Raw genomic sequence first — 20215 nt, forward strand, 5'->3', positions numbered from 1 at the left:
CAACGTGGGGTCATAGGGACAGTGAGGGGCTGTGAGGGACCACAGGGGCCCTGTGCTGGGAGCACTGTGTGGGCACCACAGGGACCCAATGGGAGGGCATGAGGGGCCATGGGGAGCCAACGTGGAGCCGTAGGGACCGTGAGGACCTGTGAGGGACCACGGGGACAACGAGAGAGAAGTGCAGAGACCCAATGGGGTCTCTCCCACTTTCGGCCATAGGGACCAAAAGTGGGCTCATGGGGACCTTGTGCGGGCGACACTGAGTGATGCCCATAGGAACCCAATGTGAGGCCATAGGGGACCACGGGGACCCAACGTGAGACCATAGGGGACCACGGGGACCGTGTGATGGGGACACCGTGTGCAGGGACCCGATGTGGAGCATTGTGTGGGGACACAGCGTGTGGCCGCGAGCACCGTGGGGGAGAGTCTGTGCGAAGGACATGTGGGGACACTGAGCAGAGCCATGGGGACCCAACGCGGGGCCGCTGCCCGCCCCCACTCGAGGCACGGCGCGGACGGCCGGGACGGGTCGGGGTTCGAGGCCGGGGTCCCCGCGGTGACGTCACCGCCCGCGCGGCGTTGCCGGGCGACGGAGGCGCGGGGCCCTGACGTCAAGGCCCGATGGCCGCCCGCCCGCCCGGCGGCATGGAGGCGGCAGGGACGGGGCCAGGCCGCGGGCAGCGCTGAGATGGTGAGGGCTGGGGACGGCCGCGGGGACGGGGGACGCGGGGACGCCGGGCCGCCTCGTCCGGGGCCTGCGGGCGGCGCTGGGGCCGGGCCTCGCGCACAGGCCGCGCCGCGGGCGGTGGTACTGAGGGGGGACGGCCGCGAGCGCGGGGCTGGGGTCCGCCGTGTGCCCCCCCCCCGAGTCCCCTGCGCTGCCCCGAGCGGAGGGAGCCCCGCGGGCGGAGGAGGGAGGGGCTGAGGGAGCTGACCCCTCCCCATCGGTTGTGGGGTCTCTGCGGGGTAACGGCTGGGTGCCCCGCCGGCCTACACCCCAAACCTGCGTCCCAAACCCGCACCTCTCAGTCTGAGCATCTGAACCTGCACTCTGCAAAGCTGCGCCTCCAGAACCTGCATCTCTAATCCTGCACCCTAAACCTGCACCCCAAAGCTGCACCTCCCAATCTGCACCCTAAACCTGCACCCCTAAAACCTGCACCCTGCAAACCTGCACCCCTAAACTGGCACCCTGCAAATCTGCACCCTGCAAACCTGCACCTCCAGAACATGCATTCCTAAACCTGCACCCTCCTCCTGCACCCCAAACCTTTGCCCCCTAATATACACCTACACACCTGAATCCCAAACCTGCAACTCCAGAACCTGCACCCCTAAACCTGCACCCTCCTCCTGCACCCCAAACCTTCATCCCCTAATATACACCTACGCACCTGAATCCCAAACCTGCAACTCCAGAACCTGCACCCCTAAACCTGCACCTCTCAATCTGCGTCCCGAACCTTCTCTCCTAAACCTGCACTCCAAACCTGCACCCCTAAACTTCCTCCCCTAAACCTACATCACCCAGTCTGCCCCCTCAACCCGTACCCTAAATCTGCACTTCCAAAACCTGCACCCCAAATCTGCTCTCCCAAACCTGCACCCAAACCTTCACCCCAAACCTGCACCTCTCATTCTGCACCCCCAGAATCTGCACCCCAAACCTGCACCCCAAATGTACACCTTCGAATTGCACCCCAAACCTGCATCTCTCAACCTACACTCCTAAACTTGCACCCCCAGAACCTGTACCTCACATCTTTACCCACAAACTGGACCCCAAATCTGTACCCCCTATCTGCACTGTCAAAGCTTGGACCCCTCAATCTGCATCCCTGAAACCTAGACTCCTCTGTCTGTACCTCGATCTGCACCCCTAATCCTGCACCCCATAACAGTAGCCCCATAACCTGTATCCCAAACTTGCACCTCAAACCTGCATCCCAAAAACCTGTACCCAAAACTCTAACCCCCAACCCGAACCTCTAAACATGCACCCCCCAATCCGCATCCTGCACATCTACTCCTCAGAAAGTGCCCCCTAAACGTGGATGGACCTCTAGACCCACACCCCAAATCTGCACTCCCAAGCCTTCCTCCTTTCTGCACCCTTAAATTGCACCCCACCAATTTGCTACCTCAAACCTGCGATCCTCGATCCTGCACGCCAAAACCTGCACTCCCAAATCTACCCCTAGACTTGCCCCTACAATCCTGCAGCCCCAAATCTGTACCCCAAACCTGCTCTCCCCAAATTGACCTATACTCCTCAGTCTGCACCCCTAACCTGCTACCTCCCAACCTGCACCCCAAAATGAGCCCCCCAGACCTAACCCCAAACCTACACCTTTCAATCTGTCCCACAAACCTGCAACCCCCAAAGCTGTCTCAGTGCATCCCCTCATTCTGTGCCCTGCAAACCTTCACCTCAAACCCAACCCCCCAAAAACCAATCCCCATCCTTTTCCCCCCCCAGTACCCCCCTCCAACTCCTCAAACTGCCCCCAGTCCACCCCACCAAATTCCCCCAAAACATTCTTCCCCGAATTCTCTCCTCTAACCCTCTTCCCCACATCCCTCTTCCCACAGGACCTCAAGGGCCAGTACTGGACGGACGATGACTCCGATGGGGACAATGAGTCCGAGGAGTTCCTCTATGGGGTACAGGTAAAGCCACGGCGGGGATCAGAGATTCCTTGTCCCCTCTGTGGGGCTGTGGGGACACTGGATGTGACGGTGCTGTTGCAGGGGACCTGTGCTGCCGACCTGTACCGGCACCCACAGCTGGACGCCGACATCGAGGCCGTGAAGGAGATCTACAGCGAGAATGCTGTGTCCGTCAGGTGGGTGCGCCTGTGCTTTGACATCCCGGGGCACCTGGCTGTGACAGTGCCTTGTCACCTGGTGGTGGCACCCCCAGGATCCAGACTTACACCTGCCACCATGCCACGTGTCGTTGCAGGGAGTATGGGACCATCGATGATGTGGACATTGACCTCCATGTGAACATCAGCTTCCTCGATGTGAGTCCCAGTGGTGCAGGGGGGATCAGGTGGGGTGGCACTTAGGTCCCCACATCCAACTTGATGTTGCCATGGCTGTCTCTCGGCAGGAGGAGGTGGCAACAGCCTGGAAGGTGCTTCGGACAGAGCCCATCGTCCTGCGCCTGCGCTTCTCCCTCTCCCAGTACCTCGATGGCCCGGGTGAGTGGGGACAGGCAGACGGGGTGTCCCCGTGTGGCTGTGAGCACTGTGCTGACCAGCAGCTCTGTGCCCACAGAACCGTCCATCGAGGTCTTCCAGCCATCCAACAAGGAGGGCTTTGGGCTGGGGCTGCAGCTGAAGAAGTAAGAACTGAAATGCTGCGGGGTGGTGGGGAAGGGCCGGTCACTGTTTTCATAGAATCATAGAATCATTTGAGTTGGAAGACACCCTTAAAGGCCATTAGTCCAACCCCCCTGCAATGAATAGGGTCACCTACAGCTCCGTTAGGGGCTTAGAGCCCCCACCAGCCTGACCTTGGCTGTCTCCAGGGATGGGGCATCCACTGCCTCTCAGGGCAAACTTTGTCCCCAGATCAGCCAGGTGCCACATGTTTCCATCACGCCATGTCCTCTTGCTGGCCCTACAGCTCCAGGACAGGCTGGTCACTGGGTTTCCGTGGGGTGGAGCAGGAGCACCGCTGGGTGCCAGCATCCCACCTGGGCACCCATGTCACCTCTCTGCCAGGATTCTGGGCATGTTCACATCGCAGCAATGGAAGCATCTCAGCAACGACTTCCTGAAGACCCAGCAGGAGAAGCGGCACAGCTGGTTCAAAACGAGTGGCACCATCAAGAAGTTCCGAGCCGGCCTCAGCATCTTCTCCCCCATCCCCAAGTAAGGTTCCAGCGATGTCCCCACCTTTCCCAGTGCCTTGGTTCCCCCGTTTGCTGAGGAGAAAGGGAGCTTCCAAAAACCCCAAAAGCAGGAACGTGAAAATTCAGTGCTGAATGTACAGGAACAGAGGAGCCGGGAGGGAAATGGCTCTCTGGGGAGGGTGGTGATAACAAGTATCTCCTTGGTCCCGTGCCCACAGGTCGCCCAGCTTCCCTGTCATCCCAGACTCGGTGCTGAAGGGCAAGCTGGGTGCTCCCGAAGTGCGCGTCAACCGCCTGATGAACCGCTCCGTCTCCTGCACAGTGAAGAACCCCAAGGGGGAGGTGTTTGGCTACACCCCCAGCACCCAGGCAGGTGTCGCCCCGTTCAACATCCTGGTGGGTGTCAACCCCGGCTCGGGGCTCTCTTTGCTTTCCCTCCCCTTCCCACATGGCATCAGGGGCACATGTCCCCACTGTCCCTCCGGGATGGCCTTGGGACCCCCAGGGCGTTCAGGAGATCCTGATGCTGTGTGAGGGGTATGGTAAAGGGGTAATGCATCTGGCACTGCTCTGGCTCCATCACAGGTTGGTGGCCACTGTAAGAATGTCCCCACGCTGGAGTACGGCTTCCTCGTCCAGGTGAGCACCCCATGGCACTGTCCCTGCTGTCCCTTTATCGCTCTTGGGACCACTATGGGGCTGACCCTGCGCCTTACCCACAGATCATGAAGTACGCGGAGCAGCGCATCCCGACGCTCAACGAGTACTGCGTGGTGTGTGATGAGCAGCACGTCTTCCAGAACGGCTCCATGCTCAAGGTACGGCAGTGCTGGGGGACAGGCGGGTGTGCGTGTCACCCTGTGTCACCATCACTGAGTGACTGTCCCCTCTGCAGCCGGCTGTGTGCACCCGTGAGCTGTGTGTCTTCTCCTTCTACACCCTGGGTGTGATGTCCGGTGCAGCAGAAGAGGTGGCCACAGGAGCTGAGGTACACGGGGAGCGACACAGGTGGGTGACATGAGGGTGGAATCTCTGGGGTGACCCCATGTCCGTCTCGGTTGCCAGGTGGTGGACCTGCTGGTGGCCATGTGCCGTGCTGCGCTGGAGTCCCCCCGCAAAAGCATCATCTTCGAGCCTTATCCCTCCGTGGTGGACCCCAATGACCCCAAAACACTTGCCTTCAACCCCAAGGTAAGCAGCGGGGTGGTGTGCCCCAGCACTGGGCACTGACACCCTTCTGACGGCCACCCCACTGCTGCCCCACATGCAGAAGAAGAACTATGAGCGGCTGCAGAAGGCGCTGGACAGTGTGATGTCCATCCGGGAGATGACCCAGGTACATGGCAAGCCCTAGCTCTGCATCCTGGCAACATTTTGGATGTCTACATGGGATTTTGGTGCCTGTCTCCGTTATGGCTTGGTGATGTGGTTTTTCATGACGCTGTGCCTCTGCCAGGGCTCCTATCTGGAGATCAAGAAGCAGATGGACAAGCTGGACCCGCTGGCACATCCCCTTCTGCAGTGGTAAGACCAAGGGTGCTAATGGGGTGGGATGGGATGGGACAGAGTGAAGTGGGGTGGGATGGGATACAACAGAATCAAAGAATCATTAAGGTTGGAAGAGATCACTAAGATCATCTAGTCTGACCATCAACCCATCCCCACCATGCACACTGACCATGTCCCTCAGTGCCACATCTCCACAGTACTTCAATTCCTCCAGGGATGGTGACTTCACCACCTCCCTGGGCTGCCTGTTACAGTGCCTGGCCACTCTTTCTGAGAAGAAGCTTTTCCTAATATCCAACCTGAACCTGTTCTGGCACAACTTGAGGCCATTTCCTCTCATTCTCATGCTGTTATCTGGGAGCAGAGGCGGACCCCCACTTCACCACAACCTCCTGTCAGGGAGTTATAGGGAACAGTAACAACTGCCCCGAGCCTCCTCTTCTCCAGGCTGACCCCTCCCAGCTCCTTCAGCTGCTCCCCATAAAACCTGTGCTCCAGACCCCTCACAGCTCCGTTGCCCTTCTTTGGACATGCTGCAGGGCCTTAATGTCTTTCTGGCAGTGAGGTGCCCAGAAAATGAACACAGTAGGGTTAGGATGGGATGCAATGGGCTGCAATGTGATGCGATGGGATGGGATGCGGTGGGGTGGGATGGGGTGTGATATGATGGGATGGTATGGAGTCAAAAGTGTCTAGGGACTAGCGGGACTCAGGTGGGACCACTCTATCTCATCTTCCTTCTCTTCTGCTCCCACAGGATCATCTCCAGCAACAGATCCCACATTGTCAAGCTGCCTCTCAGCAGGGTAAGTGGCCTGGCCAGAGCTGTGTGGGTGTGAGCTGCGCAGTGTAGGGTGTGGGATGTAAGGTACGGGATGTGGGATGTGCAGTATGGACGTAGCTGCAGGTTGTGCAGTCACGGTGTGAGATGGAGGATGCAGGATGTGGGATAGAGGATGTGGCATATGGGAAGCTGGAGGAGGGATGTACGGGTATGGCATGGAGGTGTAAGGGCATGGAATGTAGGTTGTGGGGTATAGGGTGGAGGACATGGGGTGTGCACCGTGGGATGTGGTACTGGGACAGGAAACAGAGGGTGCTGCAGGAAGCAGTGGGTGAGCTCCTAGAAATTCTGGCCCTCCCGCCAAAACCAAGCATCTGAAAAGTGCTGAGGTGGGTGCAGGGCTGGGGGCTGCCGTGCATGATCTGTGTCCGTCTGTCTGTCCTCTCCTCGTCGGCGCTGCCTTTGCTCCGCCCTTTCCACTGGTAGCAGCTGAAGTTCATGCACACCTCGCACCAGTTCCTCCTACTGAGCAGCCCCCCAGCCAAGGAGGCCCGGTTCCGCACCGCCAAGAAGCTCTACGGCAGCACTTTCGCTTTCCAGTGAGCAACTGCGGGGCGGTGGGGGTCTGGCAGGATGCCTGTGGGGCGCTGCGGGGTCAGGCGCCGTGGGGCTGATGCCGGCTCTTGCAGTGGCTCTCACATTGAGAACTGGCACTCCATTCTGCGCAACGGGCTGGTCAACGCGTCCTACACCAAGCTGCAGGTACTGCTCGCCGATGCCGGTTCTGGATCCGGGCAGGTGGGGAGGGATGTGGGCAGCCCCAGGGATGCTGTGGCCGTGCCTCATGCCCAGGCTGCTGTGGGTGCCGCGTTGCTCACCCCGGTGTTTTCCTGCAAGCTGCATGGAGCAGCCTATGGCAAGGGCATCTATCTGAGCCCCATCTCCAGTATTTCCTTTGGATACTCAGGTAAGAGGCTGCCCGCTCCGCTGGTCCCGCCTGTGCTCCCATCCCGCTCCCTGCATGGCACAGAGGAGCTGCATGGCATCGGGATGCTGAAGCATCCCAGCCGCATCCCATGTCCTTCTCCCACACCATCCTCTCCCCAACAAATCGGGGCATTCTGATACATCCACTCGGTTATTGAGGGAAAAAAAGAATGAACGGGCATTTCCTAGGCTGAAAAAATGACTTTAAGGTGACGTGACAGCTGCTGCTTCCTTGTGCCGACTCCAAAAGGCACTGCTCCCACTGTGGGGGTTTGGGTTTGCCTGCAGGTTGGAGCTCCTGGTGTGGCCATCCCTGGGGCATCTGACGTGTGTCCTCACCACCATCCCTGCATCACCCCGGGGTGCTGCTGCCCGGTGGCAGCCGTGTCCCCACCCCAGGTGCCCACGGACCAGGAATGACCTCTGTGTCATTGTCCACAGGGATGGGGAAAGGGCAGCACCGGATGCCTTCAAAGGACGAGCTGGTGCAGAGGTACAACCGGATGAACACCATCCCCCAGGTGACACGGCGGGGACACGGGGCTGGGGCTGGGGATGGGCAGGGGTGACGCCGGCTGCTCTCCCTGCAGACCCGCTCCATCCAGTCCCGCTTCCTTCAGAGCCGTAACCTGAACTGCATCGCGCTTTGCGAAGGTGCGGGGCCACGTGGGGTGGTGGGCTGACGGGGTTGGGTGTGCTGGCGTGACGTCCCCATCGGGGACAGCCCCCACACGGCGGCCCCTTCCCTCCACAGTTATCACCTCCAAGGACCTGCAGAAGCACGGCAACATCTGGGTCTGCCCCGTGTCGGACCACGTCTGCACCCGCTTCTTCTTTGTGTGAGTGCCAGCACCACCTCTGCGCCCACACCCGCCCCGTGGGCACCGCTAACACTTTTCCCTCCAGGTACGAAGACGGCCAGGTGGGAGATGCCAATATCAATACTCAGGACCCCAAAATCCAGAAGGAGATCATGCGTGTGATCGGGACTCAGGTGTACACAAACTGAGCGGCGGGGGCCCTGCTGCGGGGTGCTGAGCGACGGCCCCGGCCAGGGACGGGCGCGTGGGGTTGGCAGCGGGTGGTGACATGTGGGGACACCAGCGGGTGGCAGTGGGGCCGCAGCTCCTCCCTGTGCATAGGTGAGCAGCGGGGAGCGGGCTGCCAGGTCCCTTGTCCCCTACACCCCATCCCTGAGCCCGTGCTGGTGGCTGTCCCTCCTCGCGTTTGTGGCGATGGCGTTTTTATCGATGAGAAACTGAAGCAAAAAAAACCCAACGGAACGCATACAAACAAACAAACAAACAAACAAAAAACGAAAAAAAAAGAGGAAAGTGAGCTGTTGTGGTGTGAAATTCTTTGAGCGCATCGCTGGGCTGAGTGCTGTGGGCGGGGGGTGCAGGGAAGGGGGCACAGGCAGAGGATGTGATGGCAGAGGGATGGGGGCAGAGGGATGGGATGGAGCTGCGGGGAGCGGTGGGCACACGGGAAGGGATGGGCTGTCGTGGAGATGCGATGCGGCCGCTCCGAAGGGATCACTGTGGTTGTGCCACGTGCTGCAAAGCAAGGATCGCATCACGGAGCGCATCTGCTGTCTGTTGTGCTTTGGGGACACCGGAGGGACGCCATGGGGACAGAAGCAGACACACACAGAGAACTGCACCGGACTGTGCTTTATTTCAGCTGACGCAGACACCAGCAGTGACAGAGGTACAGCCATCAGTGCCCGCACACGTCCCACTGCATGGGAACCCCAAAGAGCCCCGAGATGGGGGCTTGGCAGGGCAGAACGGAGGCGGCTTCACGCTGAGATTTACCCAAACTAAATCATCCCGACAGCCCGTGCCCTGCCTGCTCCCACTGCCGGGGCTCGGGGACACATTCCTTTGGGAAATGGCAATTCCTGGAAAGAAAACACAAAGGGAAAGCCCCAAAGGAGCAGCTGTGCGTGCAGGTCGGGTCCGGGCGGGTCCGCAGCACCTCCTCCAAGCAGGCCGTCAGTCAGCCCGCTCACGGCAGCCACTGCTCCAAAGAACAAACCAAGGTGACGATTTTGACAAAATAATTTTATTTCACTTCGCTTTGTTTCTGCCGAAACCTCACATTTTTTTATTTAATCGTTTTTTTTTGTTTTTTTTTTTTGGCTGAAAAACAAAACAAACCAAACGAACAAAAAAAAAAAAAAAAAAAAGAATTTCACCAAAGAGCCAAAGAAGCAAATCGCTTCGCCGTCTCCCGCAGGCGACCGAGGGCTCTTTTGGCCACGTTCACCCCCCCAAAATCCCCTCTGCGTCCCCCCCGGCGCTTGGCCACAAACTGCCCCCCCACACCGAGCCCTTGAGCCGTGCTCCTCCCGGCGCCGCTCGCAGCTCATGCGCCCGAAGTGTTTCTTACATCGTTTGTTTCTTCCCGTTTTTTAAGGTTTTTCTTTTTTTTTTTTTTTTCTCGTGTGTGTGTGTGTGTGTGTGTGTGTTTTAAATTAATTTATTTATATATATATTTAAAAAAGCAATAGTCCTTTGGTCCCTAAACTCTAAGGAATGATATGACTCTGAAACAAGTAATCCTATGTCCCTGTGCCAGTGACAAGCAGGGGGAAGCGCGTGTCCCGCTACCCTGCTCCATGGGATATATATATATATATACTTATTTATATATATCTTCTATAAGTCCAACATCCTCTTATCCTTTTTCTTCCCTCTTTTTCCCAGCCAGACGTGGAAAAAAAAAACCCAAGATTTCCCTTTCCAAACAAGCATCCTCCGGGTGAATTGCCCGAGGCCGGTCTCGTCCCGCTGGCTTTGGTTTGTAATCCGTCCGGAGCCTCTTTTCCTCATTCCTCTTGGGAAATTTGTAGCAGCAAATGAGTGCTTATAAAAGGTAGCTCACATCCCGGCTGCCCGGGCCTCAGTCCTCTCCCGGCAGCAAATCTCAGCCCCAACGCCGCGTCGCTCTCCTCCTTCCTGCCTTCCTCGCTCTCTCGTTCCCGTTAAGAAACAAACAAGACCGGTTGGAAAAAAATAATCAAAAAAGAAATAGAAAAGCTACGACCAGAATGGCTCTCTTCTTCGCTTTTTTTTTTTTTTTTTTTTTTTTTTTTTCTCTCTCCATCAACTCTTCCTCCTCTCCTTCCTCCTCCTCCGGGATATGTTGCAAAGAAAGAGAGTTACGGGTTTGGATACTGCACTTGGGGAAGGGGGAAGTCGGCAGACACCGCGGGACGCCCGACCTGCAAGACAGCAAACGCGCCGTGAGCGGCCCGGCCAACGGCTGACCCACGAAATCCCACATCAGCGTGGTTTTAACCGAAACAGACACTCTTTATCCCAAGATAAACAGGCCTGCGACGCTGCCAGGTGCCCTCGTACCTCTCTGCGGGGCCAGGGTGCCAGGGGTCAGTAGGGTCTGTTGGCATCTTTCGGCCGCTTTAGCTGGACTTTTAGCCTCTTCATGCCGATCTGGAAGCCGTTCATGGCCTGAATGGCTGCCTGAGCGCTGGTCGGATTGTCAAAACTGACGAAACCTGGGGGTGAGGGACGGGGCGACACAGGGGGACAGTTCGTCACCATTAATGCCACACCAAGCAGCTTGACTTCAACAGGGTCACGGCATAACTTCACCACGGGCCCCACGGGTGCTCACTCAGCCCAAGAATGGCCTCTGGAACATGGGGCTGTGGGGCACCGCCCTACACTGCATGGCACTGGGGGATGGCACCTTCAGGGACACTGAGGTTTGCGGGGACATTGAGGTGATGGGGTCTGGGGGGACGCTGCGGTGGGAGGATCTAGAGGGACACTGGGGTGATGGGACCGATGGGGACACCGCCGTGACAAGGCCTACATTGGGTCTGCAGAGAAACTGAGGTGACCGGACTTCCAGAGACACAAGGTCTGTGGGGACACCTAGGTGAGCAGGTCTTGTGGGGACAATGATGCGACAGTGGGGACACCAAACGACACGGGTTTGCAGGGACGCAGGAATGATGAGATCTGTGGCCACCAAGGTGATGCGTCAACAGCATGAGGGGCGTGGCAGCAGGAGGGCACGTCCCTCTGTCCCCACGCGGTGTGGTCCTTCAGCCCCACGCTGACAGCCACCACGCTGCTCTGGGCTTCGCTCACACGGTGACTTACCAAAGCACTTGCTCTGGTTGGTGGCACGATCCACAAAAACTTTGGCAGAGATGACATTGCCAAAAGGCAAGAACATCTGCGTGAGCTCCGCATCCCCGAACTCCTGGGGCAGGTGATAAATAAACAGGTTACAGCCCTCGGGACCTGGGTGACACACAAAGGACAGGGCCACACGTCAGCTGCCAGGTGGGGGCCACCGGCAGCGCGCGGAGCGCGGGGTGCCCCCCTTACCTTCTCGCTGCTGCTGCGGGATGATGGGCGCTTGCTGGGGGAAGGCTTGGCTGATGGGTGCGTAGGCAGTGGGATATGCTGCTGGAACAGAGAACGCGGCACTGAAACCCCGGCACAGGATGGGGACTGGTCCCCACAGGGACGTCTCCTGCTGTCACGCATCCCCAGCACGCTGGGTTTGGTGGCACAGAGGTCCAAGCACCCACGGGCACCGCTCTGGTGGCTGCTTCCCAAAGCCTCGTTTCTCCCAGCCGTACCAGGAAGCAGAGGGTTGGGTGTGGCACCATGAAATGGTGCAAATGGGGTTCAAAACCCCGTTTCTGAGGTGTTTGCTCCCATGGAGATGGATATGGGAATGGCTCTCCCAGGGGGGATGCTGGTGGCACCAGGAATGTGCCATTACTGAGGGGGAAAGCAGCGCATTAGGTTGATAAAAACAATGACCAGGGGTCAAGAATTTGGTTTCCTGGTGAAAATTTGGAAACAATCACCAGTGCGCCTAATTATCTTTCCTCCAGCCTGCCTCCAAAATCAGCTGGAGCACCAGCACGAGGGCAATGGGAACGCATTGGTTGGGATTAGGGGACGATGCTCTGAATCGGAATCACCCCATCACTGCCCCACAGCTCCCACACCCCACACTTGCTGCATCAAACACAGTAACGTGTGCCCAGTTCACTCCCAACCCGCAAAGAGCAGAGAGGGGAGAGATGGAGAAGTGCAAAGCCAAGTGTGAGACCTGCATAGTGCTGCATGCCCGCGTAGGCTTGCTGGAGGGGATCTGCCACTGTGGGGCTTTGAGCTGGGAAGAGAAAAGGGAGAAGGAAGAGAGTAAGCAAAGGGAAAGTCGAGGACAGCTCCCAGCACATGCCGGGGAACGTGCCTGAGCCCCGCGGGGCGGTACCTGGGTAGGGGTGGATGCCGTTGGTGTAGATGGTCTCAGAGGTGGGCTGCCCGTTGGTCTGTGGCGGCAGCGGGCTGAAGCCGTTCACGCCAATAGGTGTGGCAATGCTGGGCACGGGCGCCGTGCTGATGCCAGGCGGGGTGCTGGTACCTGCGGGCCAGGGGGAGGATAGAGGCTCAGCGCCACTGTGGCCACACGGCCACCAAGGGGACGGCTGGAGGGGGGGTGGTTGTACCTGAAGAAGGGGTGAGGGGGGCGGCCACCAGCCCGCTGACGTTGAAGGCGGCCATCTGCTGCATCTGGGCAGCAGCAATGGCGGCCATGGGGTTCAGGCAGGTCCCCTGCGCCGCTGCCATCAGGGCCGCCTGCTGCTGCATGATCTGACACGGGACAGCCGAGGAGAGAGGGGAAAGCAAGTGAGGCACAGAGGAAGAAAGGAGCGAGGAGGGTAAATTAGCACGATCTGTCTATTAGCAGAACATTAGCGTGTTCTGGCATGTTCCCCCCAAAAAATCAGGCTCTGTCCCACGCCGCCCCGTACCGCCTGTGTGTAGGCCCCGTAGGCGCCGAACTGGATGGTCATGGGGTTGAAGATGCCCAGCTGCCCCGCCATCTGGTGCATCCGCCGCAGGGTCCTCTCCTTGTCCGTGTCCGCAAACTTCACCACCAGGCTGGATGAGGCGCCCTGTGGCACAGCAAGGCAGGGCTGAGCAGGGCCACGACCGCATCCCCGCCACGTCACCCCACGGCATCCCCAGCACAGGGACACCCCGCAGCCGCAGCGCCCTGGGGATGCCGCCTGGGCCGGCCGCAGCACGCAGCAATCGATGCAGGGTTTAATTACAGCCCTTTTCCCTCCCGGCAGCTGCTCCCTGACCACCGTTTCCTTTCCCCCTCATTGGCGGTGTTGACCTTTGTTGTTAATTAAACCACACCTTTCTCCCACAGCCCCGCATGCCCACCCCTGGCGTGAGGCAGGGATGAACCCCAGGCGATCCGGGCAACACACCGGGATCGTGATCCAATTAGACAGATCAAATTAGCCGGTGATTGGATTAGGGGACAGCGCGGCCGGCGCTTACCGGCATGGTCTGGCTGCCGTGCAGGCTGCTGATGGCGGCTTGTGCCTCGGCGTGGCTGCTGTACTTCACAAAGGCACAACCTGCAGGCAGAGGGACAGGGACAGTGACAAGATGCGTTCGGGCAATGCCCCGCTGCCAGGCCCCGCTCTCTGCTCCCACCTTTGCTCGCCCCATCGGGCCCACGCAGGATGGTGCACTCCTCAATCTGTCCAAAGGGCTCGAAGAGGCGCCGGACGTCATCCTCGCTCTGCTGCTTCCCCAGCATGCCCACAAAGAGCTTCCTGTCTTCTGGAGGCAAAGCAGAGCTGTCGGCGGGGGGATGCCGCACAACGCCCGTCCCCTCCCCGTCCCCGGTGTGCAGATGGGCGGATGGCTCACAGAGGGAACAGCAGCACCGCCAAACACAGCGGTGAGGACGCACGGCGCCCCACAATGTGTGTGCGTGGGGAAACCTGTCCTGCTGGGGGCGAGGCAGAGCCGGGGCTGTTCCTGGAGACCACCACGCCGTGCTGTGCCGTGGCTGTGCGGCCAGGGAACAAAAGGAGCCCCAAAACAGCAGCAGTGGTGTGCGTGTGACAGACCGTCGGAACAGCCCGTGGTCCCCGGCTGTGCCCGGGGGACATCGATAACCGGAAAACGAGGGAAGGGAGAGTAAATAATGAGGAGTTTGTGATTATTACCAGCATCTGCCTCACGCGGTCACGCGCTCCCACCGTGCGCTAATGGCATTTGACAAAGAAAATAAGGTGCCCTGTCGGAGCGTTGCCGGGGAAATGCAGAAATAACGGCGGGAGGCGACAGCAGTGCACAGGGAATCAGTGCCGGGATCGGGGCTACGCACTGCTGGTTACACATCAGCCATTGCCTGCCAAGGGGCCCTGCAGCTCCTGGGCGAGGGGCCGGAGCACCCACCGACCTGTAACCTGTCCCCAGTTAGGCACCGATGGGTAATTTCCTTGCGGGTCCTTCCAGGACACACCCAGACCGTGCTCAGGACCAGGTGCTGAGTGCATGCACGGCCACACTGCACACGGGGATGGGCACAGCCGGCCATCAGCCTGCACCCGTGGGTCGCAGTGCCTCCGCGGCGCTGCTGCGCTCCCCCAGGGCCATTTCCAGCCTCCAGGTCTCATCGGTGTGATGAGAGGATGCCAGGTCTCTCCCTGAACTACGTGCTGTGGCTCAGCGCACCCCTCAGTGCTGCCATCCCATCACCCCCGGGTGTCCCCTGCCCTTGGGGTGGCTGCACCTACCTCCCCGTCCCTCGCTGTCCGCCGGCTTCACCTGGATGGGGCGGTTCATCTGCAACACACAACCGGCAGCAGGCGGTCAGCATCCCGATGGACGCCATGCATGGGGCAGGGTGGGGTCTGGGGATGGTTTTCCCCCGGCCCCGCAGGGCTGGGTGCGCTTTGGGGTGGTCAGATGTCCAGAGCCACCCGATACAGACACGTGGTGGCCCCCAGGAGCCCATCACCCCGCAGCGGGGCTGTATGGGTGTGGGTGTGACACATGCCTGGCACGACGTTGTGCCCATACCCGGGTGTGACATGTGTGTGCCCTGGGACAGGGGGTCAGCGTTTCCCCACGGCCGTGCCTCCCCACGCAGCACAGGGCCACCCCTCCCCACTTCTCCCCCTCCTTTTTCCCCTTTTTCTTGTGAAAAAGTGCGACAATTACGGCCGTTTCCATGGCAACAAGCGTGCTTCCCCCGCGCTGATGTGCTTGATAGGGTCGTCACGGCAACGGCCGTCACGCGTGATGGGGCACACGCCTGCGGGGCTGGCACGCGTGCAAGGAGCGTGCAAGCGGTGCGCGGGTGCTGCACCCCAAAATGCCACCATGGGGCACCCCCAGAGCCGGGTGGGGGCAGTGCCAGCCCCGGGTGGAGCTGAGGAGGAGGAGGAGGAAGGCTCAGGAAGAAGAGGAGGGCGGTTTCCACGGCAACCGCCTCGTCTCCAGGGAAACGCGGGGAGGAGATGTCAGTGCGAGGCAGGGATGCTCCGGGGAGGGACCGGGCTGGGGGGGACCTCAGCCCCGAGGTGGCACCGGGGGACACAGGGATCCCACGTCCCCACCGCAGCTGGGAGGGGCGAATCCCATTTTCGGGGGGATGAAGGCGCTGTCCCTCGGCCGACCCAGCAGCCACATTCACCACCACAACAGCCTCTGCTGGAAGGCCGTGGGCATCAGCCCACCTCCCCCACGCAGCAACCGCCCCGCTGCTCGGGCAGCTCCAAAATGGGGTCTGGGCAGCGCTGCTTGCACACACACCCCCGTGCACAGCCCACCCAGCACAGCCCCCGTGCACGCTCACACCCACACGCTGCCGTGTGTCCACGTGCCACGCACACGTGTGCACACGTCTGCACACCCCTGGGGCATAGCTGCACCCACACCATTCGTGTGAACAGGGTGTGAATGCGCGCGGCACACGCTTTCACACTCACGTGTACAGTTACACGGCTGCACACCCAGCACCACCAGCAGCCGCTTGCACGCTCCACCAACCCCAGAGGCAAAACCGTGCCCCGAGCAGCGCACAACGTGCGTGCAGCACCTCTGCGTGCACACCTCCTTGCACTCCTCTCGCACACCCCTTGCACACACACACACGCAGGTTGGGGCACGGCCCCCCCGCAGGACAGGACCCCCCCCGGCCCCACCCGCTGCCCCCCCCCGCCCCCCGCGGTGCAGCCGCGCTCCGCACCCACCCGCACACCCCCGCACCCGCAGGGATGCACCCGGCCGGGCGGGGCCGTGCCGGCAGACAAAGGCGGGGGCCCTACCTCGATGCAGAGCAGCTTGGAGCCCGCGGGCACCCACAGCACGGGCGGCCGCGGCCCCGGGGCTGGCACCTGCGGCAGCTGCATGGCTCGGCCCGGCTCGGCTCGCTTCGGGCCGGCCCGGCCCGGCTCCACCCAAGGCGGCCCGGCTCGGTTCGGCTCGGCTCGGCTCGGCTCGGCCCGGCTCGGCTCGGCTCGCGCAGCGGCGCGCGCGGGAGGCGGGGCGAGAGAGGGGCAGCCGCAGCCCCACCGAGCCGAGCCGAGCCGGGCCGGGCCGGGACGAGGGGCGGGGCTACGAGAGGCCACGCCCCCTCCCGCCAGGCCACGCCCCGCCCCGCGCCAGGGGCGGGCTCCGGCCCGGGGGGTGGCGAGCCGGGGGGTGTGCAAACAGCAGCACGGGTGTGCAAGCTCAAGATGGGGGTGCAAGCAGCAGCACGGCCGTGCGAGCACAAATCCACAGATGCGCACCCACTCGGTGTCACACCCATGAACAACAGTGGGAGCACGGTGTCACAGCACCATCGCCACAGAGCGGTTGTGCACCGTGTGCACGCGTGTGCGAGGACACACAGTGCATGCACTGCCAAGAGGCGGATGGGCAGGCGTGTGCCCAGCACGCGTGGCACCGCGCAGACGGCCTCACCCCCCCCATGCAGGGCTGCCCCGGGGCTGTTCACTCTGGACCTACTGATGGCGGCCAGGCCGCGGGGGGGGCACGTCCCTCCCAGCCGTAACAAAAGGCCTCTCTGCACGCCCAAGGTTGGTATTTATATTTACGGGCCCCGCGCTTTCCCCAGCCAAGCGGCGGCCCTATTGATTTTGATTTAGAAGAATAATTAAATATTTATTTTCACTTTGTTAAAGCTCGGGAGGTCAGAGCCCGCAGAAAGCACAGCGGCACGCAGGCGGGAGAAAAATCAATGCTTGGTTTGCGGCCGCTGGAGCAGCTCCTGTCCCTCACACTGGGCCTGCGCTGCACCCCCAGCATTGGTCACCCACCAACCCGGCCCTGGGGAGGGGGACTGGTCAAACGTGATGGGCCCGTGCTTAATGAGGCCACGTTTGAGCACGCGCTCAGGACTGACGGAGGTGGTGTCAGGCTCGGTCTTGTGGCCACGCTAGCGTTGTCCCCAGGCACTTGGCTGAGCAGCCCAAACTCATCGCAGCAGTGACACAAATCACTGCTGAATCCCTGAGGCAAAGCGGCGCCTGTGCACGTTGCCTCGAGCCCGGTGCAGCACCCAGGCCACCATGGGTGGGCAGGGGTAGGGCGAACTGGTGCCCCCAGCCCAAACCTCGCCCCAGTTCCCTGCCATCACTTACCCCTGGCAGTGTCTTCTGCTCGTGCAGAGCGCTCTGCGCCTTCAGGGCCGAGTCGCGGGCGCAGTAGGTGAGAAAGGCACAGCCTGCAGAGATGGGGAGACAGCGTTAGTGGCTGGGAGACACCCGCAGCACCCCAAATCCCACCGCTCAGAGGCTACTGCAGCACCGGGGTGCACCGGCACCCCACCACCCTAGCACCCGGCACCGCGTCACCTATCCTGGGGCCACGTGTGCACAATAGAAACCGCTGGACCTCAGCTCAGCCCCAAAACGGAGTGGTAGATATTAATGCAAGAAAGGCGGGAGGAGAGGAGGAGGAAAGCCAGAGCGTGCAGCCCCAAGCACAGCACCAGAGAGCCCTGCGGAAAGCCGCAGCCAGCGTTCTCCAGGAAGCGCATTTCCAAGCGTCGACGCCGCGCACCCCGGAGCATCCTCCTCGCTGCGGATGGCGACGGCGCTCCGGCTCCTCCAGCATCACGTCGCGGCGCTTCGGGAACAGGAGCGTGCCTGGGGTGAGGTTTTCCCACGCTGACTCACGCTGCCAAGCACTCAGACCCCACAGCTCGCGTTGGGGGCCGGCCGGTCCCTGCCCCGGCCCCGCGCTGCCACGTCGCTCCCCATCCGAGGGCTCCCCAGATTTACCGAGGTCACATCCAAAAGCTTCGGAAAGTGATATTAAAACAGCAGCAAAACAGTTTCCCTTCAACAAAGTAAATATTTAATGAATAAAATTGACATTGATGCATTTTTAATATTGGCACAATTAAATCCGCCAGCTGATTAAGTATTAATAACTCTTAATAAGTACAATCAGCGTGCCTCGGAGGAGAGGGAGCGCGGCAGCGAAGCGGGGGGCGATGAGGATGGGGTCCTTCACCCCCTCTGGGGCAAATCTGCGCTGGCGGGAGCAAGGACAGAGCCCTCGGCTCAATCTGAGATGGAGAGGGGAGGTCGATGCTGCGGCTCGCTTCAGCCCGAGCACCGGGTCCTTCCCAGCAGCCTGCGTTTCCAGTGTTTACCATCTGTAATCAAGCTGGCTTCCTCCGCTCCGCTCGCCTTGCCTTTGATTCTCCTCCCTGCGGGCGATGATGGGGACGGTGCCCAGGAGAAGTTCGGAGGGCAGTGACGATGGCAGCGATGGTGCCCGGAGGCTCACCCCGAGCACGGATGGCGTTTGAATTAGAGCAGCATCCGCAGTCACGTCGTGTTCCTGGGCCATGGTGGCCAAAGCTGATGCTGGATGAAGAGCTGAGGGGCAGCACGGTGCAAAGCCCCTGGCTTGGGGCACAAACACAGCTTCAGAGGCATTTTAGAGGCCACTGGGCCAAGAAAGAGGGAGTCGGGTGGTCACCCCACCTCACTGGCACACTGACATCCACCGGCGCTGAGTTTCAGCTTCCAAAACATTCCCAGCGAGGCAGGCGCTGCCCATGGCCCGGGGGTGCGCCGACAGCTTGCAGAGGAGCACAGGGCCCTGTCCAGGCGGCAGCCGGAGCTCCACGGTCCCACGTTGGTGCTGCAGATCCAGGCGTTTCCCCCAGCTGCGGTGGGCTCTGGCCCAGTGTGCTCCCATGGCAGCTCCCAGCCCCCAGTGGGTGTCCCCGTCCTGGAGGTTCCCCTGCTTCACACGGGTGCCCCCACCTCAGGGGTAAATAACTCAACACAGGGGTATACCTCCATCTCACGGCTCCTTCACTTCAGCGGTGCCCTCTGTCTCATACCTATGGTGGTATGCAGGGGCAGCTCCACCTCAGGGGTAATGTCACCTCACGGTGCCTTCACTTCAGGGCATCTCCACCTGACAGTGCCCACCTCAGGGCTATGCCCACCTGATATCGCCCACCTCAGGGCGATACCCACCTCGCAGTGCCCACCTCAGGGCGATACCCACCTCGCAGTGCCCACCTCAGGGGCATCTTCACCTCACGGTGCCCACCCCGGGGACACCCCCGCCTCACGGTGCCCACCCCGGCCCCCAGCTCCCCGCCGTACCTTTGTGCATGCCGGTGAAGCGGTCCTTCAGCACGGTGAGCTCGTAGATGCGGCCGAACTCCTCGAAGAGCGGCTTGAGGTCGCTCTCCTCCAGGTTGCGCGGGATCTGCCCCACGAAGAGCTTGATGGCGTCGTGGTCCTTCATGGCGATGGCGCCGGGCGGGTGGCTCAGCCCGTTCACTCGGCCGCTGTTCGCGGTGCTGAACGCCGCCCCCGCCGGGCCCGCCCCCGCCTCCGCCGCCGCCACGCCGCTGCCCGCCGCGGCCATGGCCGCTCCGCCGCCGCCGCCGCCGCCGCGCCCCGCCCCGCCGGCCCGGCCCGGCCCGCCCGCCCCGCTCGGCGCCGCTCGGAACCGTTCGGAACCGCTCGGCGCCGCTCGGCTCGGCCCGGCCGCGCTCGGCCCCGCTCGGCTCCGCCGCCGCCGGCCCGCTGACGTCAGCCGGCCGGCCCCGGCCGGGCGCGAGGCATTAGCATAATGAGGCGGCGGCGGCCAATCCCGCGGGGGGGTCCGGCCCCGCCCCCCGCCCCCCCGCCCCCCGGGGGCGGTCCCCGCCCGTCGGCAGGCTCTGCGTTGACACCCGCGGCGCGGCCGGCCGCGCTCCGAGCCTGTCGGTGC

At 61.3% G+C, this 20215-nt stretch overlaps 2 protein-coding genes across 28 annotated transcripts; one reads left to right on the forward strand and one right to left on the reverse strand.

Moving 5' to 3' along the window:
* Window positions 1–451: 451 nt before the first annotated feature.
* Window positions 452–8483, forward strand: PARP6 (poly(ADP-ribose) polymerase family member 6). Of its 12 annotated transcripts, none has more exons than XM_015279058.2 (22): window positions 452–694; window positions 2596–2673; window positions 2755–2849; window positions 2969–3029; window positions 3119–3209; window positions 3286–3352; window positions 3735–3884; window positions 4084–4261; window positions 4451–4504; window positions 4588–4683; window positions 4761–4853; window positions 4931–5056; window positions 5136–5201; window positions 5322–5389; window positions 6132–6180; window positions 6645–6757; window positions 6848–6920; window positions 7011–7125; window positions 7587–7666; window positions 7736–7799; window positions 7900–7984; window positions 8052–8483. In XM_015279058.2, exons 1-22 carry the CDS (start codon window positions 467–469, stop codon window positions 8152–8154), a joined length of 2133 nt encoding a protein of 710 aa, XP_015134544.2. In that variant the 5' UTR covers window positions 452–466; the 3' UTR covers window positions 8155–8483. The 12 variants fall into 12 exon arrangements, 10 of the variants coding, with proteins under 10 accessions (XP_015134544.2, XP_015134545.2, XP_015134546.2 ...); XM_015279059.3 differs by having other exon boundaries at window positions 7056–7125; XM_015279060.2 differs by having other exon boundaries at window positions 6648–6757; window positions 7056–7125.
* A 709-nt stretch (window positions 8484–9192) lies between these two features.
* Window positions 9193–19867, reverse strand: CELF6 (CUGBP Elav-like family member 6). Of its 16 annotated transcripts, none has more exons than XM_040706579.2 (14): window positions 19600–19817; window positions 18029–19328; window positions 17608–17690; window positions 14752–14800; window positions 13658–13786; window positions 13499–13578; window positions 12958–13101; window positions 12652–12796; window positions 12417–12566; window positions 12252–12314; window positions 11513–11593; window positions 11282–11425; window positions 10514–10668; window positions 9193–10374 (listed from the first exon to the last, which is right to left on the reverse strand). In XM_040706579.2, exons 2-13 carry the CDS (start codon window positions 18036–18038, stop codon window positions 10541–10543), a joined length of 1206 nt encoding a protein of 401 aa, XP_040562513.1. In that variant the 5' UTR covers window positions 18039–19328; window positions 19600–19817; the 3' UTR covers window positions 9193–10374; window positions 10514–10540. The 16 variants fall into 16 exon arrangements, 12 of the variants coding, with proteins under 12 accessions (XP_040562513.1, XP_040562511.1, XP_015134552.2 ...); XM_040706577.2 differs by lacking the exon at window positions 19600–19817 and having other exon boundaries at window positions 18029–18539; window positions 18627–18669; XR_005862712.2 differs by lacking the exon at window positions 18029–19328 and having other exon boundaries at window positions 11282–11384; window positions 11513–11590; window positions 19600–19867.
* Between the last annotated feature and the right edge of the window lie 348 nt (window positions 19868–20215).

The sequence above is a fragment of the Gallus gallus genome, chromosome 10, assembly GCF_016699485.2.
Source record: "Gallus gallus isolate bGalGal1 chromosome 10, bGalGal1.mat.broiler.GRCg7b, whole genome shotgun sequence".
NCBI classification, from domain to species: Eukaryota; Metazoa; Chordata; class Aves; order Galliformes; family Phasianidae; genus Gallus; species Gallus gallus.